General features: G+C 24.0%; 7 protein-coding genes across 7 annotated transcripts; 2 read left to right on the top strand and 5 right to left on the bottom strand.

Moving 5' to 3' along the window:
• Window positions 1-410: 410 nt before the first annotated feature.
• PY17X_1412300 (malonyl CoA-acyl carrier protein transacylase, putative) lies at window positions 411-1604 on the bottom strand (the record flags this gene model as incomplete). Its single annotated transcript, XM_720864.1, has 1 exon — window positions 411-1604. One exon carries the CDS (start codon window positions 1602-1604, stop codon window positions 411-413), a length of 1194 nt encoding a protein of 397 aa, XP_725957.1.
• A 2124-nt stretch (window positions 1605-3728) lies between these two features.
• Window positions 3729-5564, bottom strand: PY17X_1412200 (V-type ATPase subunit A; the record flags this gene model as incomplete). Its single annotated transcript, XM_724242.1, has 1 exon — window positions 3729-5564. The coding sequence occupies one exon, from the start codon at window positions 5562-5564 to the stop codon at window positions 3729-3731; it is 1836 nt and encodes a 611-aa protein (XP_729335.1).
• Window positions 5565-7837: 2273 nt separating this feature from the next.
• Window positions 7838-11032, bottom strand: PY17X_1412100 (M1-family alanyl aminopeptidase, putative; the record flags this gene model as incomplete). Its single annotated transcript, XM_724243.1, has 1 exon — window positions 7838-11032. One exon carries the CDS (start codon window positions 11030-11032, stop codon window positions 7838-7840), a length of 3195 nt encoding a protein of 1064 aa, XP_729336.1.
• A 2179-nt stretch (window positions 11033-13211) lies between these two features.
• Window positions 13212-13673, top strand: PY17X_1412000 (cytochrome c, putative; the record flags this gene model as incomplete). The annotated part of the gene is made up of 1 exon (XM_725643.1): window positions 13212-13673. The coding sequence occupies one exon, from the start codon at window positions 13212-13214 to the stop codon at window positions 13671-13673; it is 462 nt and encodes a 153-aa protein (XP_730736.1).
• Window positions 13674-14620: 947 nt separating this feature from the next.
• Window positions 14621-16081, bottom strand: PY17X_1411900 (uncharacterized protein; the record flags this gene model as incomplete). Its single annotated transcript, XM_725642.1, has 1 exon — window positions 14621-16081. One exon carries the CDS (start codon window positions 16079-16081, stop codon window positions 14621-14623), a length of 1461 nt encoding a protein of 486 aa, XP_730735.1.
• Window positions 16082-18416: 2335 nt separating this feature from the next.
• Window positions 18417-19990, top strand: PY17X_1411800 (26S protease regulatory subunit 7, putative; the record flags this gene model as incomplete). The annotated part of the gene is made up of 2 exons (XM_022957445.1): window positions 18417-18485; window positions 18797-19990. The coding sequence occupies 2 exons, from the start codon at window positions 18417-18419 to the stop codon at window positions 19988-19990; spliced, it is 1263 nt and encodes a 420-aa protein (XP_022812837.1).
• Window positions 19991-21169: 1179 nt separating this feature from the next.
• Window positions 21170-22549, bottom strand: PY17X_1411700 (AP-1 complex subunit mu-1, putative; the record flags this gene model as incomplete). The annotated part of the gene is made up of 1 exon (XM_725640.1): window positions 21170-22549. One exon carries the CDS (start codon window positions 22547-22549, stop codon window positions 21170-21172), a length of 1380 nt encoding a protein of 459 aa, XP_730733.1.
• Between the last annotated feature and the right edge of the window lie 1800 nt (window positions 22550-24349).

Below are 24349 nucleotides of genomic sequence, written 5' to 3'. Positions count from 1 at the left end.
AAAATATAAATATTATTTTTTTAATATAAATATTCCTCTTTTAATATAAATATTCCTTTTTTAATATAATTGTATTTCCGATTGAATCTTTTGAATAGTTAATTTATATTATAATTCAAATTTGCTATTAGCATAGTTGTAGGAGTAAACAATTTAAAAAAAGGACAAACATACAAGCGATGTTAAAAATATAAATTAAATATCATATATGGAAGGGATGAGAAAAAATCAAAATAATTTAAGAAGATAAATATGCACACTATGCAAATATGCAATTTCAAATGTATGACATATATATTAGGTAATTTTGCAAATATGCGCAAAAAATAAATAATAAAAACGATTAAGGAAATAGAAATATGTGTGTGAAATAAAATAATAGTATCTCTTTATATTATTATATAACGTGACTATATATATGGTGTTGCTGTTTTTTTTTTTTTTGAAACATCCCTTAAAAGGTTTGTGTTAATTGTACCTGGACCTAATTCATAACCAATCTCATATCCATTTTTTAAAACATTTTCTAAACATTCATTGATTTTAATTGGACTAGTTAATTGCAAAAGCAATAGATCCTTAATTATGGAAGGATCATTATAAGCACAACCATCTACATTTGATATTATTGGAACATGTAATTTTTTTAATTGTATTTGTTTTAATATATTTTCTAAACTTTTTTTTGCAGGAAACATATAAGAAGAATGGAATGCTCCTGATATTTGTAATTTTTTTGTAAAAAGTGCTTTATATTTTTCTTTAGCTAATTTGTTAAGATACTCCATAGTTTCAGGTTTTCCACATAAACCAAATTTTTTTTCTGTCATATAACTAACTATAAAAATATCATCATTCATTTGCTTATTAACTTCGTCAATTAATTTATATATATTATCAATAGTTAAACCGACAATTGCTATAGTTGACATATTATGTAATTTAGCACAATTTTGCATTGCCTTTCCTCTTTCTTTTGTTAAATATACTCCTTCTTCAAAAGATAATGCACCAGAACAAGCTAATGCTGAATACTCCCCTAATGAATAACCCATACATAAATTTAATTTTTGAACTATATCATAATTTTCATTTTTTAATTTTTCATATGCAGCCATAGAAACCGTATAAATAGCTGGCTGCGCAATCTCAGAATCTGTTAATTTTTCTATTGGACCATTTTTAATTACTTCCATTAAATTATATCCTAATATTTTACTTGCCCGTTCATATATTTCTTTTGACTCTTTATGATTATTATAGGTATCTAGACCCATAGATAAATATTGTTCTCCTTGTCCTGGGAAAAAAAATGTATATTTAGAACTATATGTTGTAATTCTATATTTTTTTAATTCATTTAATTTCTTTTGTATATAGTTTTCATTTTCACTAAATTTTAAAATGTTGTCTATAACTACATCACTGTTACACTTGTCTTTTATTATCAATTTCCTAATATTATTAAATTTATTTTTTCGATTTTCTATTAAATCGAATATTATTGGATCTTTTTTTTTTAATAGAAAACATTTATATTTTTCAAAATTCAGTATTATTATTTTTAAAATTATTATTAATAAATAATATGTTTTCAAATGCATTTTGATTAATATTAAAAAAAAAAGTCTATGTAAACAAAAATGTGTATCTTTTTACAATGTAATAATTAATAGGGCAAGTATTATATTGTGCATTTATCATTATATATTGAGTTAGTATCTTTTTATACGTGTATCCTAAAAATATGTATCACGTTTTCGTAAGCCACTTATATTTGGGATATAAAATATGTTTTATTGTTGTTTCTCTTATAAATAGGAAATATATTTTTAAATATGTGTGTACGAAACTAAAAATTACAAAACAAACATCATATTTTTCTAGATATGTGTATACACTATAAATGTAAAGTTCTATAAAATTTACATGGATCAATTGGTGTATTCATTTATATATATTCATATGTGTATCATTTTTATTAAGTTCAATTGTTATTTTGTTTACAACTAAATAATTTTATTTTTTTAATATATTTATATATGCAAATAGATTAATTTAAAAATCGTATAGAAATATTAAATTTTGTGTTATATATATTCATCATTGTTTCAAATTGGAGTATGCTTATTTTTCATTTTGTGTATAATAAAATATTGTAAAATCATAATAGCAATAACTTTGTTATATTTGAATTATTTAAATAATTAATTGTGCTATTTTTTTTTTACAACTTTAGATTTATTGGCAAATGAACAATTGTAACTATGCACATATATGTGTATGCCACTTTCCTGTTCTGAATTTTGTTTAAGCAACGATCTCGACATATCTACGAAAATTAAGGGATGTTTACCCATTTAATAAATAAAAGTAATAAAAATAATTATAATTTGAAAATATAGAATATTTATTTTGTACAATTGAGTTTATTATATAATTATTTCGAAATAAATAATTTTTTCGTGTTTTAATTTATGAAAAAAGGGGCATACAAAGAATGTCATAAAAGCCATTGATAAAGCATAACACACACATATATATTATAAGCGTGTAAAACGTATACCTATTTACAAGTTAATAATATTTTATATAGAATCTTATGTCTTTGCATATTCTGTTGATTTAAGAGTATACCAATAAATTTGTGAACAGTTGGAAGCACATATATTATAATGCATTTTTACTTGCTAAATAAATTTCAATGTTCATATATGTCTTAAAATTATAAATAAGCATATTTATCATAATAAAATGGAAAACATTTATTATAAGGTTTGTTATTTTTGTTGTATTTATAAAATCATTCTAACAATTTAATAAATAATATTTATATACCTTTCTATATAATGTTGGTATGTAGAAAATATTATTTATGAGTAAATTAAAATAATACATTTTAATATAACAATATTTTCATATTTAATTTACGAATAAATAGAGGATTAATGCAAGGAAAGATCATTGGATGAAGAGAAATAAGTTATAATGGGAATGTACAAATGGATATGTGCAAAATAGATGGACGTTAAAAAATATAACTAATCGTGTAGCCACTAATTAAATATATAATCCTTAAACCGAAAAAAAAAATAATAAAAAATAATTAAAAATGAGTACCATGATAATAATATTTTAATTGTCCATATATGGATGTGTATATTTGTATAACTGTTGTCAATTTTTTATTGCTTTAATGCATTTGTGCAAATATTTGCGTCAATACATTATAATTTGTTCTACAATAAATATGTCATATGCATAATATATTACTGCTAGTAAACAAATAAAAAATAAAAAAAAAATAAAAAATTCAAATAAGAAAAATTTCCGAGAAAATAAAATGTAAAGACAAAATTAAAAATATCACCATATGAATTATTTAAAAAAGTATAATAAAATTGGCGATATCATGATAGCTTGGAAATATTTCTCGTTAAAAATATATACACAGAAATATTAAATTGAGTTTCAAGTAACACATATTAGTAAATGTGACGCAGGTATATGTATTATAAACGATTTATTGGTCGTACGTCCTTTTTTGTGAATAAAAATAAATTCACATATATTCCGGCGAAAATACGAAATGATAAAGATTGCAATAAAGATAACGTGGTGCGAACGCCATAAACTAGAGATAAAACGGGAGCATTCACGTGAAATTTAATTGTATTCCTCCAAAAATGTATGACAAAGATATGATCAGGCCATAAACATTTTTTAACTTATTTCTCAGCTAAATTCCTCAATCCAGTTGTTATTTCTTCTTCCAAAGCCTTAAAGTATTTCTTAAAATACTCATCTGAGTTTTTGGGAGATTCAAATTTCATGTGAGTAATTTTATTAATGGTAGGACGCAACGTATTGTAAATTGATCCCCACCCTATCTTTCTTTCCCTTGAATCATATTCTTGTAGAGTTCTTAAACATTGTACATAAAAATGGCATATAATTCTCATCATACCTACAGTTTTTTGTAATGGGCACATGTAATCATAATCACTAAAAGCATTTTGTTGTAAGAAGTCTTCTCTGATTATTTTTGCAACTTCCATAACAACTTTTTGATCTTCTGATAAGGAATCTTTTCCAACTAACTGTACAATATCATTAAGATCACTTTCTTGTTGTAATATATCACTTATTTTTTTTCTTAGAGATAAAAAGTCTGGGTCAAAATTGTCAAAATATTGTTCTAATTGTCTAACATACTTTGAAAAAGATGTTGACCAATTAACAGAAGGGAAATGTTTTCTTTGAGCTAATTTTTTATCCAATCCCCAAAAGGCTTGTACAATTGACATAGTAGAAGTTGTTACTGGATCTGAGAAATCTCCACCTGGTGGTGATACAGCCCCAACAATAGTAATTGAACCGCTACGTGAAGGTGATCCAATACATTTAACTTTACCTGCACGTTCATAAAAAGATGCTAATCGAGCACCTAAATAGGCAGGATAACCACTATCTGCTGGCATTTCAGCTAAACGCCCTGAAATTTCTCTTAAAGCTTCTGCCCATCTACTAGTACTGTCAGCCATCATAGTTGCATTATAACCCATATCACGAAAATATTCACATAATGTTATACCTGTATATATACTAGCTTCTCTAGCTGCGACAGGCATATTAGATGTATTAGCCACTAAACAAGTTCTTTGCATAATACCAATATCTTCATTCCCAACTCTAGTAGTTAATTCTGGGAAATCAGATAAGATTTCTGCCATTTCATTACCTCTTTCACCACATCCAACATATATTATAACTTCACTATTCGAATATTTTGACAAGGCTTGTGATACACATGTTTTACCACAACCAAATGCCCCTGGAATAGCACAGGTACCTCCTTGTACTGTTGGGAATAAGGAATCTAAAACTCTCTGGCCTGTTAATAATAATGTATCTCCTGTAACTTTTTCTAAAACCGGCCTTGGATCTCTAACTGGCCATAAATGTGATAAACCATATGTGTATTTTTTCCCTTGATATTCTAATTCAAATATTTTATCCTTTAATGAATATGAACCATCTGGTGCAATATAAGTGAGTCGCCCTTTAGCATTTGGAGGGGCCATAATTTTATGTTCTTTAAATAATTTATTTTCATCTACATATCCAAATATATCTCCACCAGTAACTATATCATTAAGTTTTAATTCTTTATTTCCATAAAAATCCCATTGTTTTTCATGATCTAAAGCAGTCATGTCTATACCTTTAAATATATAAACATCACCACAAGCATTTGCAATTCTTTCTAATGGTCTTTGTATACCATCATATATATTATTTAATATTCCTGGGCCTAACTCTACAGATAAAGCATTTCCTGTTTTAGTTACAGGATCTCCTACAGATAATCCAGATGTATCTTCATATACTTGTATATAAGCATAATTACCTTCCAATCTTATAATTTCTCCTACTAACTTATTCCATCCTACTTTTGCTAATTCGTACATTCTTGTGCCGCTCATATTCTCGGCTATAACTAATGATCCTGCAACTTTATATACTATTCCCGGCTCTTCATTTTCAGCTACATTTTTCGTCATTTTAATGTGGGAGTTAACTAAAAATTGTTTAGAGCTTCTAGCATATAATGATGATATTTGCAGGTATTACTTAACACTCTAACTTATATTGTGACGTATGGAATTGTAAACAATTTAAATATCTATATAGATATATCGAAAAAAAGAAATTGGATACGGAAATACGAAAAGTGTATGTTAATTAATTATTGATAAATATATATAAGCATTACTGCATAACATATACAATTCATGCAAGTAAAGATTATGCATATATATATATATATATGTATGTTTTATATATATCACTAAAAATAAAATGCGACAAAGTTATAGCTTATTAAAAATATAAACGATAAAGCTATATAGGGTTCGCTTCAAAGTAATATTTAAAAAAAGAATAATTTAATTTATTTAAAATTATAAATAAATTTTCATAAAATAAAACATATATATATATATATTTATTGCTCATATTAGCATATTTGGTTCATTGGATTAGTATATACTATGAAAAAAGGTATTATATATATAACTATGCATGTATGTACTTTCATTTATTTCCCCATTTTACATAACTCTAGGTACTTATGAAATACTATTTTCCTCTTTATTTTTCAATATAAATAATTAATAGTTATTATTTTTTTTTTTTTTTTGACAGTTTTTTTAATAGATTTATAAATTATTCCTTCTAATGCCCTTATATTATATTATGTTTTTTTTCTTTTTATTAGAGCTTTTAAAATATAAATCTATTTTTAATTTGTTTACATTTCTATAACAAAAATTTCACGTAATAGAATATTTATTTTCTAGAAAATTTTACGCATTAAATTATGCAAATAATAATTTTTGTATATATAATATTATATGTACATTATAAATATGCAATGCATATAATTTATGCAACATTCCTGCGTATGTATATATGCAGAATTCCATTATAATATATACATATATTATATACGTATAATTTATTTGTGTCATATGTGTATTAGCTCTGATGTTTTTGGATTGTTTATTATCCTTTTGTTTGTGTAAGCATAGCGGGAACATGCATATATGCTTATATATACATATTTATTTTATTTTTATTATTTTTTGGGGAAACTATATCAATTGATTTTTCGATAAATAATTATTAGTAAAAATGCGAAAAGATTATATATATATTTATTTACATTTATGATATGAAAATAGTGTATTTTTTTAATAACTATTAGTACATATGGATATTATAATATAACGGCCATTTGTGTGTGCATAAATAATAATTTATAGAAAATAAAGCTCTTTTTTTAACCATAATTTTGCGAAAAAATATATATAAAAAAACAAAAAGAGATATATATTTACGGGTTTGTTTTTCCTTATGGATACCCAATGGTAAACCATAGAATTGTATTCATTTAACAAGCTTGAATAATACTTTCTTTTGTCATCAATGTTGTATTTCTTGTTTATATTTTTTTTGTGAAAAAAATAAATATAACATGGGTTTGACAAATGACATATAAGAACCAACTTAATTCAACACTTTCGGCAAATTAAAAAGTGAGGAAATTTCATACAATTATTGGGGTTATTTTTTTTATATACATAAATGATATATTGTAAAAAATCAAATTAAAGATTTTATTTTCATAAAAAGTAAATATGCCTATTGTTTGTGTCACATAGAGAACGCCATTTTTTTCTTTTGTGGGGCTTTTAATATAAGGAATACAATAACAATATGTATAAGTGAATGTGTTTATGCTAATATTGTGTGCTGTTAAAATGAGTATATCATGTATGCATTTGTCAGAATATTAAATTTATTCTAACTTTGTTAATGACAAATAAAAATTCGAAACATTGCTCTTTATCAAAAAAAAAAATAGTACCAATTATTTGATATTCGCCAAACTACAATATGAAAGGAATGAAATGACATTTCTACATTTGTGTATGTATAAACGATATCACATAGAGAATATATGTCATTTTGGCAAATCGCCCCATTACTATTGTCATTATTATTATATTTGCCCCATAAATACAAAGGGGAATTTATAGGGTAAAGATGTTAAGAGTAACATTCGTTTTCAATATATGTTTTTAAAAACTTAAGTTCATTTTCTTCCATTAATTATAAGAAAAAAAAAACATATATACTGCAAAGTGTGAAATACATATATTATAGGACATATAAAAATGTAAAAAAGTCCAAACGAGCAAAACGATATCTATTGTGAAAACACATGTAAAATATATTAATGTTACAAATATGAAAAGGTAAAACTTCACTTTCACATTTTATTTGTTAATCTAAGTAAATATTCTTTCAAGTTTGGAGAGATATTTTCCATGCTCAACATTCTGTTCATTTCATCATGCATCAAAGCTTGTCTTTTTAAGTCCAATTTATTCCATAGTTTGAATGGGTCACATAATTGTGTTGCAACCATAGGGTTAAATTTGTCAACTTTCATGATAACATCTGCCATTAATTTATATCCTTTACCTGATATATCATTAAAGGCTCTTAAGTTAGCTGTAAATGGTAAATATACAGCTCTGATATTATTTGGGTTTTTACTATCTTTTAATATTTCAACTTCTAATTTTTTGATGATACTGTAAATATCTGATCTATCTGATCTTGAGACGGTTTTTAACCATTCTTGTAAAAGTAATTCATCATTTTTAGATAATTTATATGTTTTGTCATATAAATCATAATAATCATCTCCAGAGAAATATGCAGATGCTGATAAACTAGCTAACCAGTTAGATGGGTATGCGGACTTAGATTGTTCCTTAATATATTTTAACATATGTGGATATTGAGCTTTACTTAACATAACCAAAATAGAATTTCTTAATTTTCTCATATTTAATTGATCAAAATCAATATATGATTCGTCTTTGAAATGAGTCATATCATTTGCTTTGCTCTCAGTGTTTTGGAATATGCTAAAAAGTATAGGATTTAATCTGCTACCAATTTGTTTATATATATAATCTTTTGTATCTGCTAAAACAATTGGATCAACTTCTTTAATATAGTTCATTATATATCTATCACGTGGTAATGCAATAATGTATGCTTTAAATCCTGGATCTGCATGTTTATCTTCTAACAAGTGTTTAATTGCATTAATAAATTCATCATTAACTGGAGTTAAAGAAAGTTCTACTAGATCATTTTCTTTAGTTTTTTGAGATACTAATTCATTATAATTTTTAATTATTTGTTTCATATATAAATCAATACATACATTATATCGAACAAAAGCATCACTATCATATTTTAATAATGCTATACGTTCTTCGTCAGTTAAATTATCTTTAATATATACAGGTGCTGAAAATTCTCTAAATAAGGATGGGATAGGTTTTTCTGAGACATTTTGAAATACAAAAGATTCTTTATCTTTCTTTAGTTCCAAAACAACTTCAGGAATAACATCTTTACCATCTTTTGGACTAATAAAACCAACTTTGACTGGAATAAATAAAGGATATTTTTCTTTTTGGTTATCATCTGGATATGTAATTTGTGATAAATTTATTGTAAATGTTTTTTCATTTTCATCATAAATATATTCAGCTGTTACATGAGGAGTACCACTTTGTGAAAACCATAATAAATATTGATCTAAATTTTCATCTGTATTTCCATTTTTCATTTGATATGCTTCATTCATAGCATCATTAAAATCTTCACAAGTAGCTGTACCACCATCATGTTTTTTTAAATATATATCTATACCCTTTTTGTAATATTCGTCTCCTAAAATTGTTTGATACATTCTCATGACTTCACTTCCTTTATCATATACAGTATTAGTATAAAAGTTTTCCATACTTATATATGATTCTGGTCTAATAGGGTGAGATAAGGGTGATGAATCTTCTAAAAATTGTACACTTCTTAATAAATCAATATGGGTTAATCTAAATGTAGCTGTTTTAGTAGTTTCTTCAGAAAATAAATTTTCTCTATGTACAGTTAAACCTTCTTTTAAAGTCAATTGAAACCAATCTCTTAAAGTGACTCTGTTACCAGTATAGTTATGGAAATATTCGTGACCAACAACTGTTAATATTCTTTCGAATGAAAAATCAATGGATGTTTTTTTAGATGCTAATAAAGAGTCTGCATTGAAAATGTTTAATCCCTTATTTTCCATAGCACCTACATTAAAATCAGATACAGCGACTAAATTTAATCTTGATAAATCATATTCTAAACCGAAATAATCTTCATCAAATTTCATAGCTTTCTTTAAGCATTCTAAAGCCCATTTTAATTTTGATACATATTTTGCTTCACTATATACATATAATTCGACAGGTTTTTTAGTATATTTTGTAACATAGTTATCGCTTAAATGTTTTAAGTCACCAGCAACTACAGCAAATAAATAACATGGTTTTAAGTGTGGGTCATTAAATCTAGCTCCATGTCGACCTCCTGGTATGTCAAATTCATTAAGCTTATCACCATTACTTAATAATACTGGGTATTTTGTTTTATCTGCGGTTAAAGTTACATCGTATTTAGCCATCATATCGGGACGATCAATAAAAAATGTGATTCTACGAAAACCAGTAGCTTCACATTGTGATACAATTATATCCTTAGATTTGTATAAACCAGTTAAGGCATAATTAGTTTCAGGGTGAATAACAACTTCAGATAAAAATACAAAATTTTCTTTTGGGACATTTTTTGCAAATATAGTTAAAAATTCATTATCATATGTATAATCTTCACCTTCATTTAATTTATTATTGTTGATAGATATTTCTTTAATAGATAATCCTACACCATCAAAAACAAGATCTTCATCAGCATAGTTTTCATTAGTACACATATTTAAGGATGATCTAACAATAGTTTCATTATCAAAAATATTTATATTTAATGTAACATTATCAATTGTAAATCCACTTGGTTTGTAATCTGTTCTGTAATGGATTTGTGGATCTTTTGAATTTTTGAAAATTGTTTTTTCTGTAGAGGTAACTTCACCTCCGTTATTATTATCATCTTCACACAACATTCTACCAATATTAGTTTGTTTATTTTCGGTCATATTAATTCCAAAATTTCTTTTAAATCCCTTAAATAATTCAGTAGCTTCGCCAATAAACTCGGTATTTTTGTTACCTGCTTTGGCTGCTAAATGAGATTTTGAAATATGAAATAAATGTGCACCACCAAGTTTATTAATATTATTTAAAATATTTTTTTGTAATGATTCACCAGTGAAATTTTTTTCTAATGAAAAATTTTGTATGAAGGGTATGCTTTTTGATATTTTTGAGGAGTAATGGTATGGTTTTTCCCTTAACACACGATTTACTATACCGCATGAATTTGGTCGTATAGTATTATTTATCATGCAAGTATTTTTTTTATCAAAGGTTAAATTTTCGAAAGTTAGTATTATTATCAAAAATAAATTAAAACTCAAAAGTTTCTTCGTTACCATCTTGAAATTATATAGAAATAAAAAAAAAAAAAAAAATCTACATATATATATACATGTGTACTTGCATATAAATTAAAATAATTCAAAATATATAGCTCATTTTAAGTTATTATATGCATACAAACCATGCTACGGCAAATTTTTATTAAAAATAACTTCAAAACAATTATATTTATCTATATATGTGCATAATTGTGTATAATATTATGTAGTGCATATATTATAGTATTATGAAGTTATTTATATTTCAACTAAAAAAATGTTATTTTGTACATATCCAAGATATGTATGGTATTAAAAATATAGGTATTAAATAAATAAATGTATATATATATATATATATATAATATAATATGATTAATATAGCAAACGCCAAGGGATACAATAAGTTAAATAAATTTATTTTTTAATAAATCGGTCCTTAAACAACATATATATTTCTATTAAAAAAAATAATGCCGCGGCTCTCTGTTATATTTTAAAGATATATCTATTAATTATTTGATGTTTAATTGCTTATTTAATTTAAAAATTGTTATTAATTTCCCCCTTGTTATATAATTATTTTTTTTATTTAGCACGCATTTATAAACACAAATTTATATAATCCGTAATTATAAATATTTGCAAAGTATATAATATGATTTAGTACGCATGAATAGAAAAATTAATATCGATTATGTTATAAATATATTTGAATTAATTCACCCCTTTATAGTACTTTTTTTTACTATATTTTTTAAAGCTATTATTATTATTAATATATAAATAATTTTTATAAATTTTCCTATGCATCACATTAGGGTTATATATTTAATAGGCAATATATATATATATTAAATTTAAAGAATGGTGGTTATACTAATAATTTGTTAACTATTAGTATAGAATTCCTTTTATACTATTATTATATATTACTATTTCTTTATTTTTTAATAAAACTATATATATGCGTTAGTTTTAAAAACAACATCTCCGCAAATTCACATGTATAATTATTATATTATAAAAGGTTAATATTTTAAACTACATATATATATATAACATAAAATTACTGAAAGAAAAACTCTTACACTTTTAATACGCTTCACATTATGATAATATTCTACAGTAACGTTTCGTTAATATAACTATATTGCTAAATGGAGATTTCAATATATGTAAAATGAATAAAGCGAAAAAAAAAATAAATTAGTTATCAGCTATATCTTTTCAATTTCAAATAATGAAAAAAATGATATTTTGGAGGTATTAAATATATTTAACATGAAAGTAAAGGTATACTTTTTTTGTTTTGATAATATATTTACATTAGAAAAATAATTTATAACTCTTTGGTGGTTTATAAAAAACAAGTTGCTATGTTGTTCTAAGTATAAAAAGGGAAAACTTGTTTTTTATTTGAATAAAACAATACCTTAGTGTTTACGTGATAAAATAATAAACTTGTAATATTGAATACTAACGTGTTTTACACACTATTTTTGGTATATAACATGAAAAGGAAAATTATATATTAATCGAACGCAAAATTGGTCTCGTAATTTGTGCCACAATTTTTTAGTTAATAATATACAAATTTATTAAAAAGTGTTTTTATACTTTTGAAAGTAATTATATATATACATAACATAAGATTTAAAATTCGAGAAAATTGTTATTCAATAACGTGTGTATTATTAAAATTTAATGAAAAACAAACAAATTGGTATATTGTATGTTTATCTCCATAATATACTATATAAATAATTTGGTTAATTCTACGATATTATTATGAATTTTTAATATGTTTTTTATAGATATGCATTTTGATTATATAGCAATCTCAGTGTATGGTTAAAATAAAATGATAAAACATTAAACATTATTACAGTGGCATTAATTTATTGTAAACATTTTTACATATTTAACCAATTTTATTCTTTCGTTTTAAGATTGTAATTTTTATTTTGTAATAGTAAAAAAAGTAAAAATAGCATATTTTTAATATAATTAAATACTAAGAGAAAAAAAAAATTAATGCGCCCATATATTTTTTTATTTTTTTAAATTATACTTGCGAAGTAAAAGAGGAAACGAAGTTTTGCAACTTATTTAATCGAATACATTAAATTAAAAATAATAAAATAAAATAAGGCATAAAAAAATAAAATATATATGAAAAGTTATAAAATATATAATGAATTTATTTAAAAATAAAAAGGATATAGATGATGATGATTTTCAAGCTAATTTTGTATTGCCCCCGGGAGACAAAGTTAAAGGTGAAAAACTGTTCAAAAAACATTGTAAACAATGTCATTCAATAGCACCAGATAATAGTCAATCTAATTCGGGATTTACCAGTTGGGGGCCTTCTTTATTTAATGTATATAATAGAACAGCAGGGATGAGTAAAGGAAATTCGCCATTTCAAGTTTCACCAGATATGGAGACATCCGGGATTATATGGAATGATGTAAATTTAATGAGATATATGAAAAATCCAAAACAGTTTGTTGAGGCAAATATTGGTATGAACTTTAAAGGAATTGCAAATTTTCAAGATAGAGTTGACATTGTTCATTATTTAAAAACGCTAACTTATGATGACCCTCATGGACAAGAAATAATAAAAAAAATGTCCAATAAATCAAAATAATAGCTAATTTTCATAAATATTGTATATAGAGAGATAATAATTTATGAACAGTAATATAATATACCATTTGTTTTATTTTATATATTTGTGCGTGCTTATGATTTTATTTTTTTATTCGTTTGATAAGCGCCTAATGCTATCATCTTTAAATGCAAACATATATGTATGATCTTTTAATATTATAAAGCTTTCATGATTTTCAATAATTTTTTATGTAATATTTATTTTCTTTGAATATTTTGTTTACACACATAATTTAAAGATATGAACATTTTAAGACATATAAAGTTGTGTGGTATTCTATTACATACAAAATAAGCAAACCCTGACAACAACTTTTTTCGTATTTAGCCATATAATGCATTATATATATATTCAACTGTTTTTGTAAGCATACATAAAATACTTGTGATAATTACAATAATAAATTAATAAAATGCAACAGCTTTTTTATCTTTTAATATTCTTATTGACAATAAATTATAAAATGCGATTTAATAATTATAGTTACTTTTAATTATAAGTTTAAATGCATTACATAAAAATAAGGGAATTTAACTCTTACAGTATGAAAAAAATAAGTAAAAAATAACAAAACAGAGAATTGACGTTTTTTAAGGACAAAATAAAAATTACATTGTTTTTCCATATATACATTTTTGATTTTTTTTAAATAAAACAAAACAAGACAAAACAAACGAAACGAAACGAAACGGAATTTACATAATAAAATTCAAAAATAATTTAGGTTGGATAAAAAAAGTATCATAGTATATTTTATCGATGAAAAAAGAAAACAATTTTATGACTAATACTATGATGTTAATTGAATTTATTTATGCATTCTTTAATATTCAACTTTAAATGAATATAGAAAAACAAAAATTGAAATATTTTAAATAGTTCGAATATTTCGTTGTAAATTGTCTTTCTTATTAAAAAAAATATTACATTATATTGCAACGTAATCTATCAAAATTCAACTCCAGACTATTGACTTCTACAGTATCATATATATTTTCTTGCCATTTTTCACAATGGAATTGAATATATGCATCGAAGTTTTCATTTTGCCCATATACAAAGTTTCCATAGTAATAATTTGGATTATCTTTAAATTCTGGAGGGAGACATATATTTTTTGCGTTATCATCATTATCATGTTTATCACTATTAATATCATCACTTCTTTTTCTCGTGGTATTGTATGAATTAATTTTTTGTGCGAATTTTTTTATAATCATAGGAGTGCAATCATAAATTGAACATAAATTTTTATTAATATGAAACATGTAATTATTTTTGAAAGAAAAATTGCTAAATAAGTTGTAAATATTACATTCTTCATTTGATCTCCCTATTCCGTCGTCTAATAAATTATCAATACTTGAATCATCTCTAAAAAATGAGGAATTTGCACATTCTGTAAACATGCTATCTACATCATTACTTATATTAGAAAATGCACGATCAAAAATAAAAAAGTCTTCTACATTTTCATTAGAATCATAAAATTGTTCTTTTTTATCGCCTCCTAATAATTTTGAATCGTCATTTTGTTGGTCTTTTAATGTTTGTTGTAACTTATTAATATCATCAATATATAAAAATAATCTAGACATTCTTTCATTTTTTAAAGCATCCATTTTATCAATATCATTAATATAACCAACTTTTATATGCTTGTCTATAAAATTATTATCATTATTATAATATATAAATGAATTTAATTTTCTTATTTTTTCTCTAAAACGTTTATTTAAATTATTTTTATAATTTTGGCATAAGGCTTTTATTGATTGAATTTTATTATTACCTAATTTGAAAACACTAAATACATTTTTTAAATCTTTATTTTCTATTATATTTTCGGAGTCCACTTTAGTTATTTCATTATCAACTGCCTCAGTTTTAACCGCATTTTCATCGTTTTTATTTTCTTCACTTAAATTTAGGTTATCCTTTTCGTTTTCTTCTGTTTCGTTAGCGATATTGTTATCACATATATTTTTCTCTTCACCCAACTCAGCCTCATTGGTAATAGATTCATTAGATAAATTTTCATCCAAATTATTGTCACCTAGTTGGGGGTTTATTGATTTATTTTTAAATTTATCATCTTCCGCATTATTACCATTTTTATTTATGTCCTCAAAATCAATTTTATTTAGTTTAGGATTTTCATGAGCTTCAAAATATTCACCATAGGATTGATTTCTAACACAGGTACTTTCGTGTGATTTATTTACTGAGTTATCGTAACTATTATTTTCTAAAGTTTGAGGGTCATTTTGTTCATCTTTACTGACACCATTTGCAATATTATCATTTTTCTCATCATTTATATCTACAGGGAGCTTTTTATCATTGCAGAAAAAGCTATTTATCATTTTATTATATCCATGCATACATATATTGTGTGCTTCCGCGTTTTTTTATTTTTTTCCTTATGTTTTTTATTTTTTACATTTGGAATTTTATTTGGTGTTCCATATTATTTTAAATGGTAATACAAATATGATATACCAATTACAACATAAATTTATTGTATATATAATGCATAAAGCAAAAATTAATAAAATGTTAAGTACAAAAATGGTAATGCTAACAAGGGCTAAATTATTTTTTTTTATGAATTATAACAAATTTATAATATAAGGAAATAAAATTTAAAACAATATATAATAAAAATAATGAGACAATGTAGAAAAAAGTATAAAATATACAAAATTAATTTGTTTAAAAAAAAAAATATATATATATATATAGGTATACAGTAAATCGATATTTCCATAAAAAAAAACTTATATTTTTAATGGTTAGCAATTAATAATGATTAATAAAAATATAATTTTATCCAACTATTAAGTACAAAAATTAAATAAAATTTTGCATAAATAAAATGCTATTATATTTGTTTTATTATTATTTTTTTTTAATTTAATTTAATTTAATTTAATTTAAAACGTACGTAAATTCCATTTTATGAACTTATTATCGATATGAAAATAAAAAGGGGAATTATATTTACAATGATTGTTAAAATTATATAATAATATATTTGTTTATGCCATATTTAAAGGAATATATATTTTTCTCCAAACGTAATTATTTCCTTTGTCATGGATATTTATTGCAACAAAAATATGCTATATATTTTTTGATGAACAATTTACCTATTAAACAAATTATACATAATTATACTCGTTTAATCAAATATTTATATTAATTATGCCATGAAAATGGCGCAAATAATGATTAATATATATTATAAAAAGCTATACAAAATAATTCTGTCTTTAAATTGGTATAAAATAAGTTTTTTTTTATATTTATTTGACCGTAGCAAGTATAACTATGTCATTACATAGAAATATATTTATCCCTAAAAATGCTAAACTCACATTATATATAAAAAATATATTCCTTAAAAATATAAGTAATGAAGCATATAAACAAAATATATAATGCATGAATGCATTATTTCTTATTAAAAATTGTCTTTTCCTTTATGTTTATCCTCTTATGGTAATAGGCAAGTACACCTCATAAGAATATAAAATATTGGTAATAGATCAAATGCTTAATAGACGTTATTTGAGAAAGGTTATTACATACTTGTTAAATTGGTATTTTTTACTTTCAACATTCTTTTTTCATAAAAATCATGGGAAAATATATTAAATGATATGGTAAATATACTAGGAAAAGGTATCACATAATTTATACCATAAACCACTAAAGCTCATATTAAAATCGTATATTTTTTCAAGTTTTATAGAAATATGTGCTACATTTGTTATGTATATAATGCAACATTATGTTATATTTACATAAAACCATGATATTATTAAATGTGGTTTCATTATATACTTTGGACAAATGTTTTTAATATGAACAATAAACTGTAATAAGAACAAATAAAATGGATGAGTAAAAATATATGTATATCTTTTGTAAATTTTATAATGATATAAAAAGGAAGTAATCAAATGCTTTAGTGGTACAAAATAATAGTAAGTGGTGTTTTTGAAATGTTTGATAAATTTACAATGTTTTAAATCATTTATTAGAATTTAAAAAATATTTTAGATATTAATAAATATGACAATTTGTAAGATTCCATATATATATTATAATAATTTATGGATATTGGCGCATACTCTTTTTTACGCTTTACAATTTAAAGACTTTTAGTATTGTAATTTAATTTTCTTTAAAAAAATATGAATTTACACCTTTTACTACATTTTAATTATTTTTATAATGAAAGAATAAACAAATAAAATATTATTACAATTTATCCCTTTTTTATTACACTTTTAATTTATTTTATTTTTACTCCTCGAGTGTGAAATGAAATTACGACTTTTAACTTAAATGCAAAATATATATGCAATAATTTATTTTTTTGAATAATAATATGCTTACAATATGTATCAACTGAAACATTTTCTTTAGCTTTGGCTATTATTGTATTTATAGAATATTTATTAGCACATAAATTTTTAAATCTTTTTTTTTCTTTTGTTTTTATTTTATTATTTTTTCCAAATAAAATTCCAATGAATAGATAATAATAATAATAAATGCATTGTTCCTGTTTATACTGGATAATATAAACGTAAATTTTTGTTAAGAAAAATATTATAAATCAATTTATATTTTTATATATTTTTCTTAAAAATATTAAGATAAAATATATTTGGTTTTCAAAATTTACGTGTACCTGTTTAATTGAATATGGAAGAAGAACCAGCTACTCAGTCCAAACCATTAGATGATGAGGATATAAACATTTTGAAATCATATGTAAGGAAAGAGCGACCTTCTTAATAATCCCATCTATATATACATACTTATATAGATATACTTGTTTTATTGCTTTGTTTAGTGTGCATGTATGTTTTTTTTGATGGAAACTATTCCTTAACTGAAATACATATGTATAGAGAGAATGATAAATGTGTTTGTATATGGAGGGAGGTCAATTTATTATACTTTCATCAATTATATCATATCAAATTTATTTAAATTTCCCCAATTCTTTTTTTTTTTCTTTTAATACTCTTATCATTATGATTTTTTATCCTATGAATCTTTGTTTATTGTTTTTTTTACAGGGTTCGGGACCATATTCAAAAAGTATAAAAAAAGTGGAAACTGATATTACTGGATTGGTTACTAACATTAATAAGCTATGTGGAGTAAGGGAAAGTGATACAGGGCTATGTTTGCCAAATCAATGGGACTTGCAATTAGATAAGCAAATGTTAAATGAAGAACAACCACTACAAGTAGCTAGATGCACAAAGATAATAAATTCTGATACAGATCAAACAAAATATATAATAAATGTAAAACAAATAGCAAAATTTGTTGTCGGTTTAGGTGAGAAGGTGGCACCTAGTGATATTGAAGAAGGTATGAGAGTTGGAGTTGATAGAACAAAGTATAAAATTCAAATTTTATTGCCTCCTAAAATAGATCCTAGTGTTACTATGATGACTGTTGAAGAAAAACCAGATATAACATATAATGACATTGGTGGATGTAAAGAACAATTAGAAAAATTAAGAGAAGTTGTTGAAATGCCTTTATTACAACCTGAGAGATTTGTAACTTTAGGTATTGACCCACCTAAGGGTGTTTTACTTTATGGGCCTCCAGGTACCGGTAAAACATTAACAGCTCGAGCTATTGCAAACAGAACAGATGCATGTTTTATTTGTGTTATAGGATCAGAATTAGTTCAAAAATATGTTGGTGAAGGGGCAAGACTTGTTAGAGAATTATTTCAAATGGCTAAATCTAAAAAAGCATGCATTTTATTTATCGATGAAGTAGATGCAATAGGAGGGTCAAGAGGAGATGAAAGTGCCCATGGAGATCATGAAGTTCAAAGAACTATGCTTGAAATAGTAAATCAATTAGATGGTTTTGACAATAGAGGTAATATAAAAGTTATAATGGCAACTAATAGACCAGATACATTAGATAGCGCTTTAGTTCGACCAGGTAGAATTGATAGAAAAATTGAATTTAGTTTACCAGATCTTGAAGGAAGAACACATATTTTTAAAATACATGCTAATACTATGAACATGAGTAGAGATGTGAGATTTGAACTTTTAGCAAGATTATGCCCTAATAGCACAGGTTCAGATATTAGAAGTGTATGCACAGAGGCAGGAATGTTTGCAATCAGAGCAAGGAGAAAAACAATTACTGAAAAAGATTTATTACTTGCAATCAATAAAGTTATACATGGTTGTAAGCAATTTTCGGCAACTGGGAAATATATGGTGTATAATTAAGTGTTATTGTATATGCCCATAAAACTAAATAAAAGAGAAAAGACATGCACTATTTGTCCTCGTTCTCACTATTAGTAAACAAAACATAGCTATGTGAATACACCATATCCAAGTTCATGCCCAAGATTAAAGGACATGTCTGTGGGTCATTAAATTTTTATTAATGCATGTATATGGGCACTAGAAAAATGTTACTTTTTATATATTCCGCTTTATATTGTTAAATAAAAATTAATTTTTACGAATATATGCATATAGATATCATTTATTTTATATTATCGTTTTTATTATTTTATTATCGTATACTTTATGCGATAACTTTAAAAAATTTGATTTTTTATAGTATCTAAAAAAATATATATTAAATAATTGGATTGTTCAAACATTTCAGGGATGGATGTTTTGATTAAAAAATTAATTCATTCTCTATATAAATATGTATGCAAATTGTAGCCTAATTAAATTGGTCATATATTGACATAATGCTACTTAATAGTAGTATTCATATTTATTTTGAGATCTGCATAGTTGCAAAAAAGTGTAAAGATAAATTATTAATAAATGAAATAATTTTATAGTAACAAAATTGTATGTAATGATATCTTAAAAAATGTTCAACTTATTTGCGCCTCGATGCACTATATATTTGTGCATAGTTTGTGAGTTAATTAAAATTCAAAATTAAGTAAAAGAACCAAAAATGGTTTACTGTATTATGTTCAAAAAAAAAATTAAGTTTAGAGAAAAAAAGGAGAAAAACTGTTCAATATGCATATGTGGGTGCAAATGGTTAGGAAACAATTTTTGGTGCAAAAAAAAAAAAAAAAAACAAACCGGCACAATATTGAAACTTCTCTCTCTATATATATACATCCATATATGTAGAGGGATAAGGAATGAATCACATTTTCCCTTGATCCCTTGTTGGTATTATACATATATCAGAGAGAGGGAATTATTTAACGAAAAATTGTAAATATTTGAATAAAAGGATAATCTCTGTTTGCTATTCATATTGTCGGATTTGTTGCGTCGGGTTAGGTATTATTATCACCATTTCCCACTTACACATTACGAAAAAAGAGGTGTGTTTTTTTTTTTCGTCTTGGGTGTATTATATTTTGATTTTTTTAAGGAATAATTTGGTGTCATAATTTTTGATAAATTCCAATTAGTTGATTATGAAATTCTAACTTGATAATCCCCATTTTGTGTGATATATCTAACCCAAGGCAAAGCTTGATAACCACTTTTTTCAATAATTTTTAAATACCGTACAGTTATACCTGAAACAGTAAAATATGGGATTTCAAACTTAACATTTACAGGTCGTTTATAATATATATCTTTATTTTCATTCGATACAATTGATGGTAAACCAAATTGTGCATTCATAATATATTCTTTTTGGCCTTGAAATTGTTTAATTTTCCACAATAATATATCTTTATCAGGGTAATATTTAACAGTACCAATATAAGTTTGGAAATGTGGTGAATCAACATCTGCTGGAACTGGCAAATGGAATTCCACATTATTAGCAATACTTTTATTTTTAAATTGTGATTTAGCTTTAACGATATATTCAATTTTTGTGAGAGATTTTTTTGATATATTTATATCTAGCCAAAACAATGGTTTTACATGAGTACTTAATCGGTATGTCATTAAATTAAATATACCATCAGGAGGTATAAAAGAAATTGTTCGATCATTTTCAAATTTTGATAATCTTACACATTGATGAAATTTGATATCTTCTAGTTCTACTAATTTTGTTCGATTATTATTTATTGCATTAATATTACTTGAACCAATACCAGAATTTGAATTGTTATTTCCCAAATTATTATTACTTCCGTTATTGCCAAGAGTTGAAAAGTTGGTCAAGTTTTTGTTAAATAAAAGTTTATCATTTAAACCAAGTTTCAATTCTGGCATTCCAGATAAATATGATTTCATTTTTAAACAACCCATAATTTCACTTCGTAAAACAGTGCCATTAGATGAAATAATAATATTTAAACTTTCAACAACATCTAAAAATATTTCATTTTTTTTATATTTGATTCCTTCATTTCTCCAAGATACTGAATTTGTTATAGCAGAAGGAATTTTTACATTTTTAACAGTTAATTGATGAGCTTTGTTTTTTATGTATTCTCTTAATATTTTAACTTCACTCAATTGTGGAAATCCATTATCTATCATTTCATCTAATAGTTCATAAGTAATGACAAAATTATCTTTTATACTTTCTTCTTCTAATACTTTAAAATAATCTTTTAATACTTGTATTAATTTATATAAAAAAGTAATTATTAACGTTGCATTGCTATTTTTTTTGGTTATTGCTAAAATATATATATTATTATAAGCAACCCAACAATATGTTATACCATTTACATGAAAGATTGGCTTTATTAAATTATCTTCTTGATCTATTACACAGTTATAAAAAACTTCAAGTAAATTTGCATTTATTTCACCTCGGTAATTTCTGCTTATTATCACTTTCCCCTTTAAATCGATAATAAAAATCGCACTAATACACGCCATAATGTTTAGTAGGTATTTGATAATTCCTTTTTTGTGTGTAGATTTTTCTATTTATGTTCCTACTTTTTTTTATAATTTCATTTATTTTTCTACATACATATATATGTATATATTCATGACTATTTCCTTACATCATATATTTTTTACTTAGCTTATGGACTTATTTCTGAATATGCTAATTAAATACTCTTAATATACGTGTGCATGTCGCTCAGTATAATCTCTTTGTGCTAATTTTCTAAGCAGGAATAAGTATGTACACCATGCGTGTATATATATGTAAGTTTTCCCAACCTCGTTTATTGCGCTTCCCCTTTTGTCCCTTTCCTAATATGGCATATAATATTTTTGTGAGTCAAGCTGACTCGATAAGGATATAATTATATAAAATAAATAAATATCATATATATATTGCTTACGCTTCCATGCGTTTTCTCTTTTTGAAAATCACAAGAAACCACAATAAATATTCATATTTATTTATATTTATTTTTTCGTGAGTTGGGAATTAAACTTATTTTGAGGTATATGGAAAAAACAAAGAAAAATATGAAAAATATAAATAATTATAAAAAGTAAAAAAAAATATGAAAAAAATAAGAAAAATATGAAAAGGTGTGAAAAAGAGTATGAAAATATATGAAAAGTATAAAGAAAAAAAAAAATATGCATATATATATACATATATAATAAAATATATAAGTGCAATTAAGCTAAGCAACAATCTAGGAATTTCCAAAATAATTAAATAAATAAAAAATTAGTAACAATAAAAATTAAGAATGTTAAAATTTTATTCATTTGTTTAGCACTATAGCAATGGATACATTGTTTATTTTAATTTCATTTTTCCTATTTTTTGTTTAATAATTTTTTTTTCACACTTCATTATGCTTTATAGTTTACCACAATAAAGCAAAACATTTACGACTAAATGCTTTTTAATTGACTAAAAATGTGGCTATACTTGTATGTAATCAATATACAAAAAAAATATTTATACCCTAACACGAGAAAATAAAAATACAATGAAATGTAGCAACCCTCCTATGGGGTCTACACTACTGTATTGTATTTGATTTGTATACTCATTTGGCAATTATTAATTTTTGTTATATTTTGTTAAATTTAAATGCCTTTCCTATTCAAAATTTCATTTATGTATTTCAGTCTTAGCAATGAACTTGTAAAGTCAATGTTTTATTTTAGTAATTTCTTCATAAAGGATACAAGTGTAGCTTTTTTTATAGTACCTTTGTATAAAGGTGTATCCATAATTTTGAAAATACAAAATGAACATTCTAAAAGAAATATATGTAAAATAAGAGTAAATTAATGTATTAAAAGTGACATAAAATATGGTTTTAATTTGTATACATAAGAAATACGTGGAGCGATTTTTGTTTCATTTTTTTCGCTAATTTATTAATAAACCCAGGTTTGGTGTTCAATACTTGTATACTTTGTGAATATGCATTACACCACTATTTTAAGTAAAGCACAAATAGCTATTTTTAATTTCATTTATCTATTTGGCTATTTTTTATTTTCGAATTGAAGAGGGGCATATGCGCCCGGTAATTGTGGAAATATGGATTTTATGTTTAAATTATGTTTTGTGAAAATTCCAAAAAATATAAAACATTGTATACAAAAATAAAAAAAATGAAAAAAAACATAAAAATTAAAGGAATCAGCATATTCCTATGTGGTTTATTGTTTGGCCGGTCTTTATTTTCTCAACCAAATGAAACAAAATTCACGTGTATGCATATTCTATACAATATTTTTGTCTGGAAA

The sequence above is a fragment of the Plasmodium yoelii genome (genome assembly GCF_900002385.2).
Source record: "Plasmodium yoelii strain 17X genome assembly, chromosome: 14".
Taxonomy (NCBI): Eukaryota; Apicomplexa; class Aconoidasida; order Haemosporida; family Plasmodiidae; genus Plasmodium; species Plasmodium yoelii.
The sequence above is the reverse complement of the archived record's forward strand: the minus strand, read 5'-3'. Positions and strand labels throughout refer to the sequence as shown.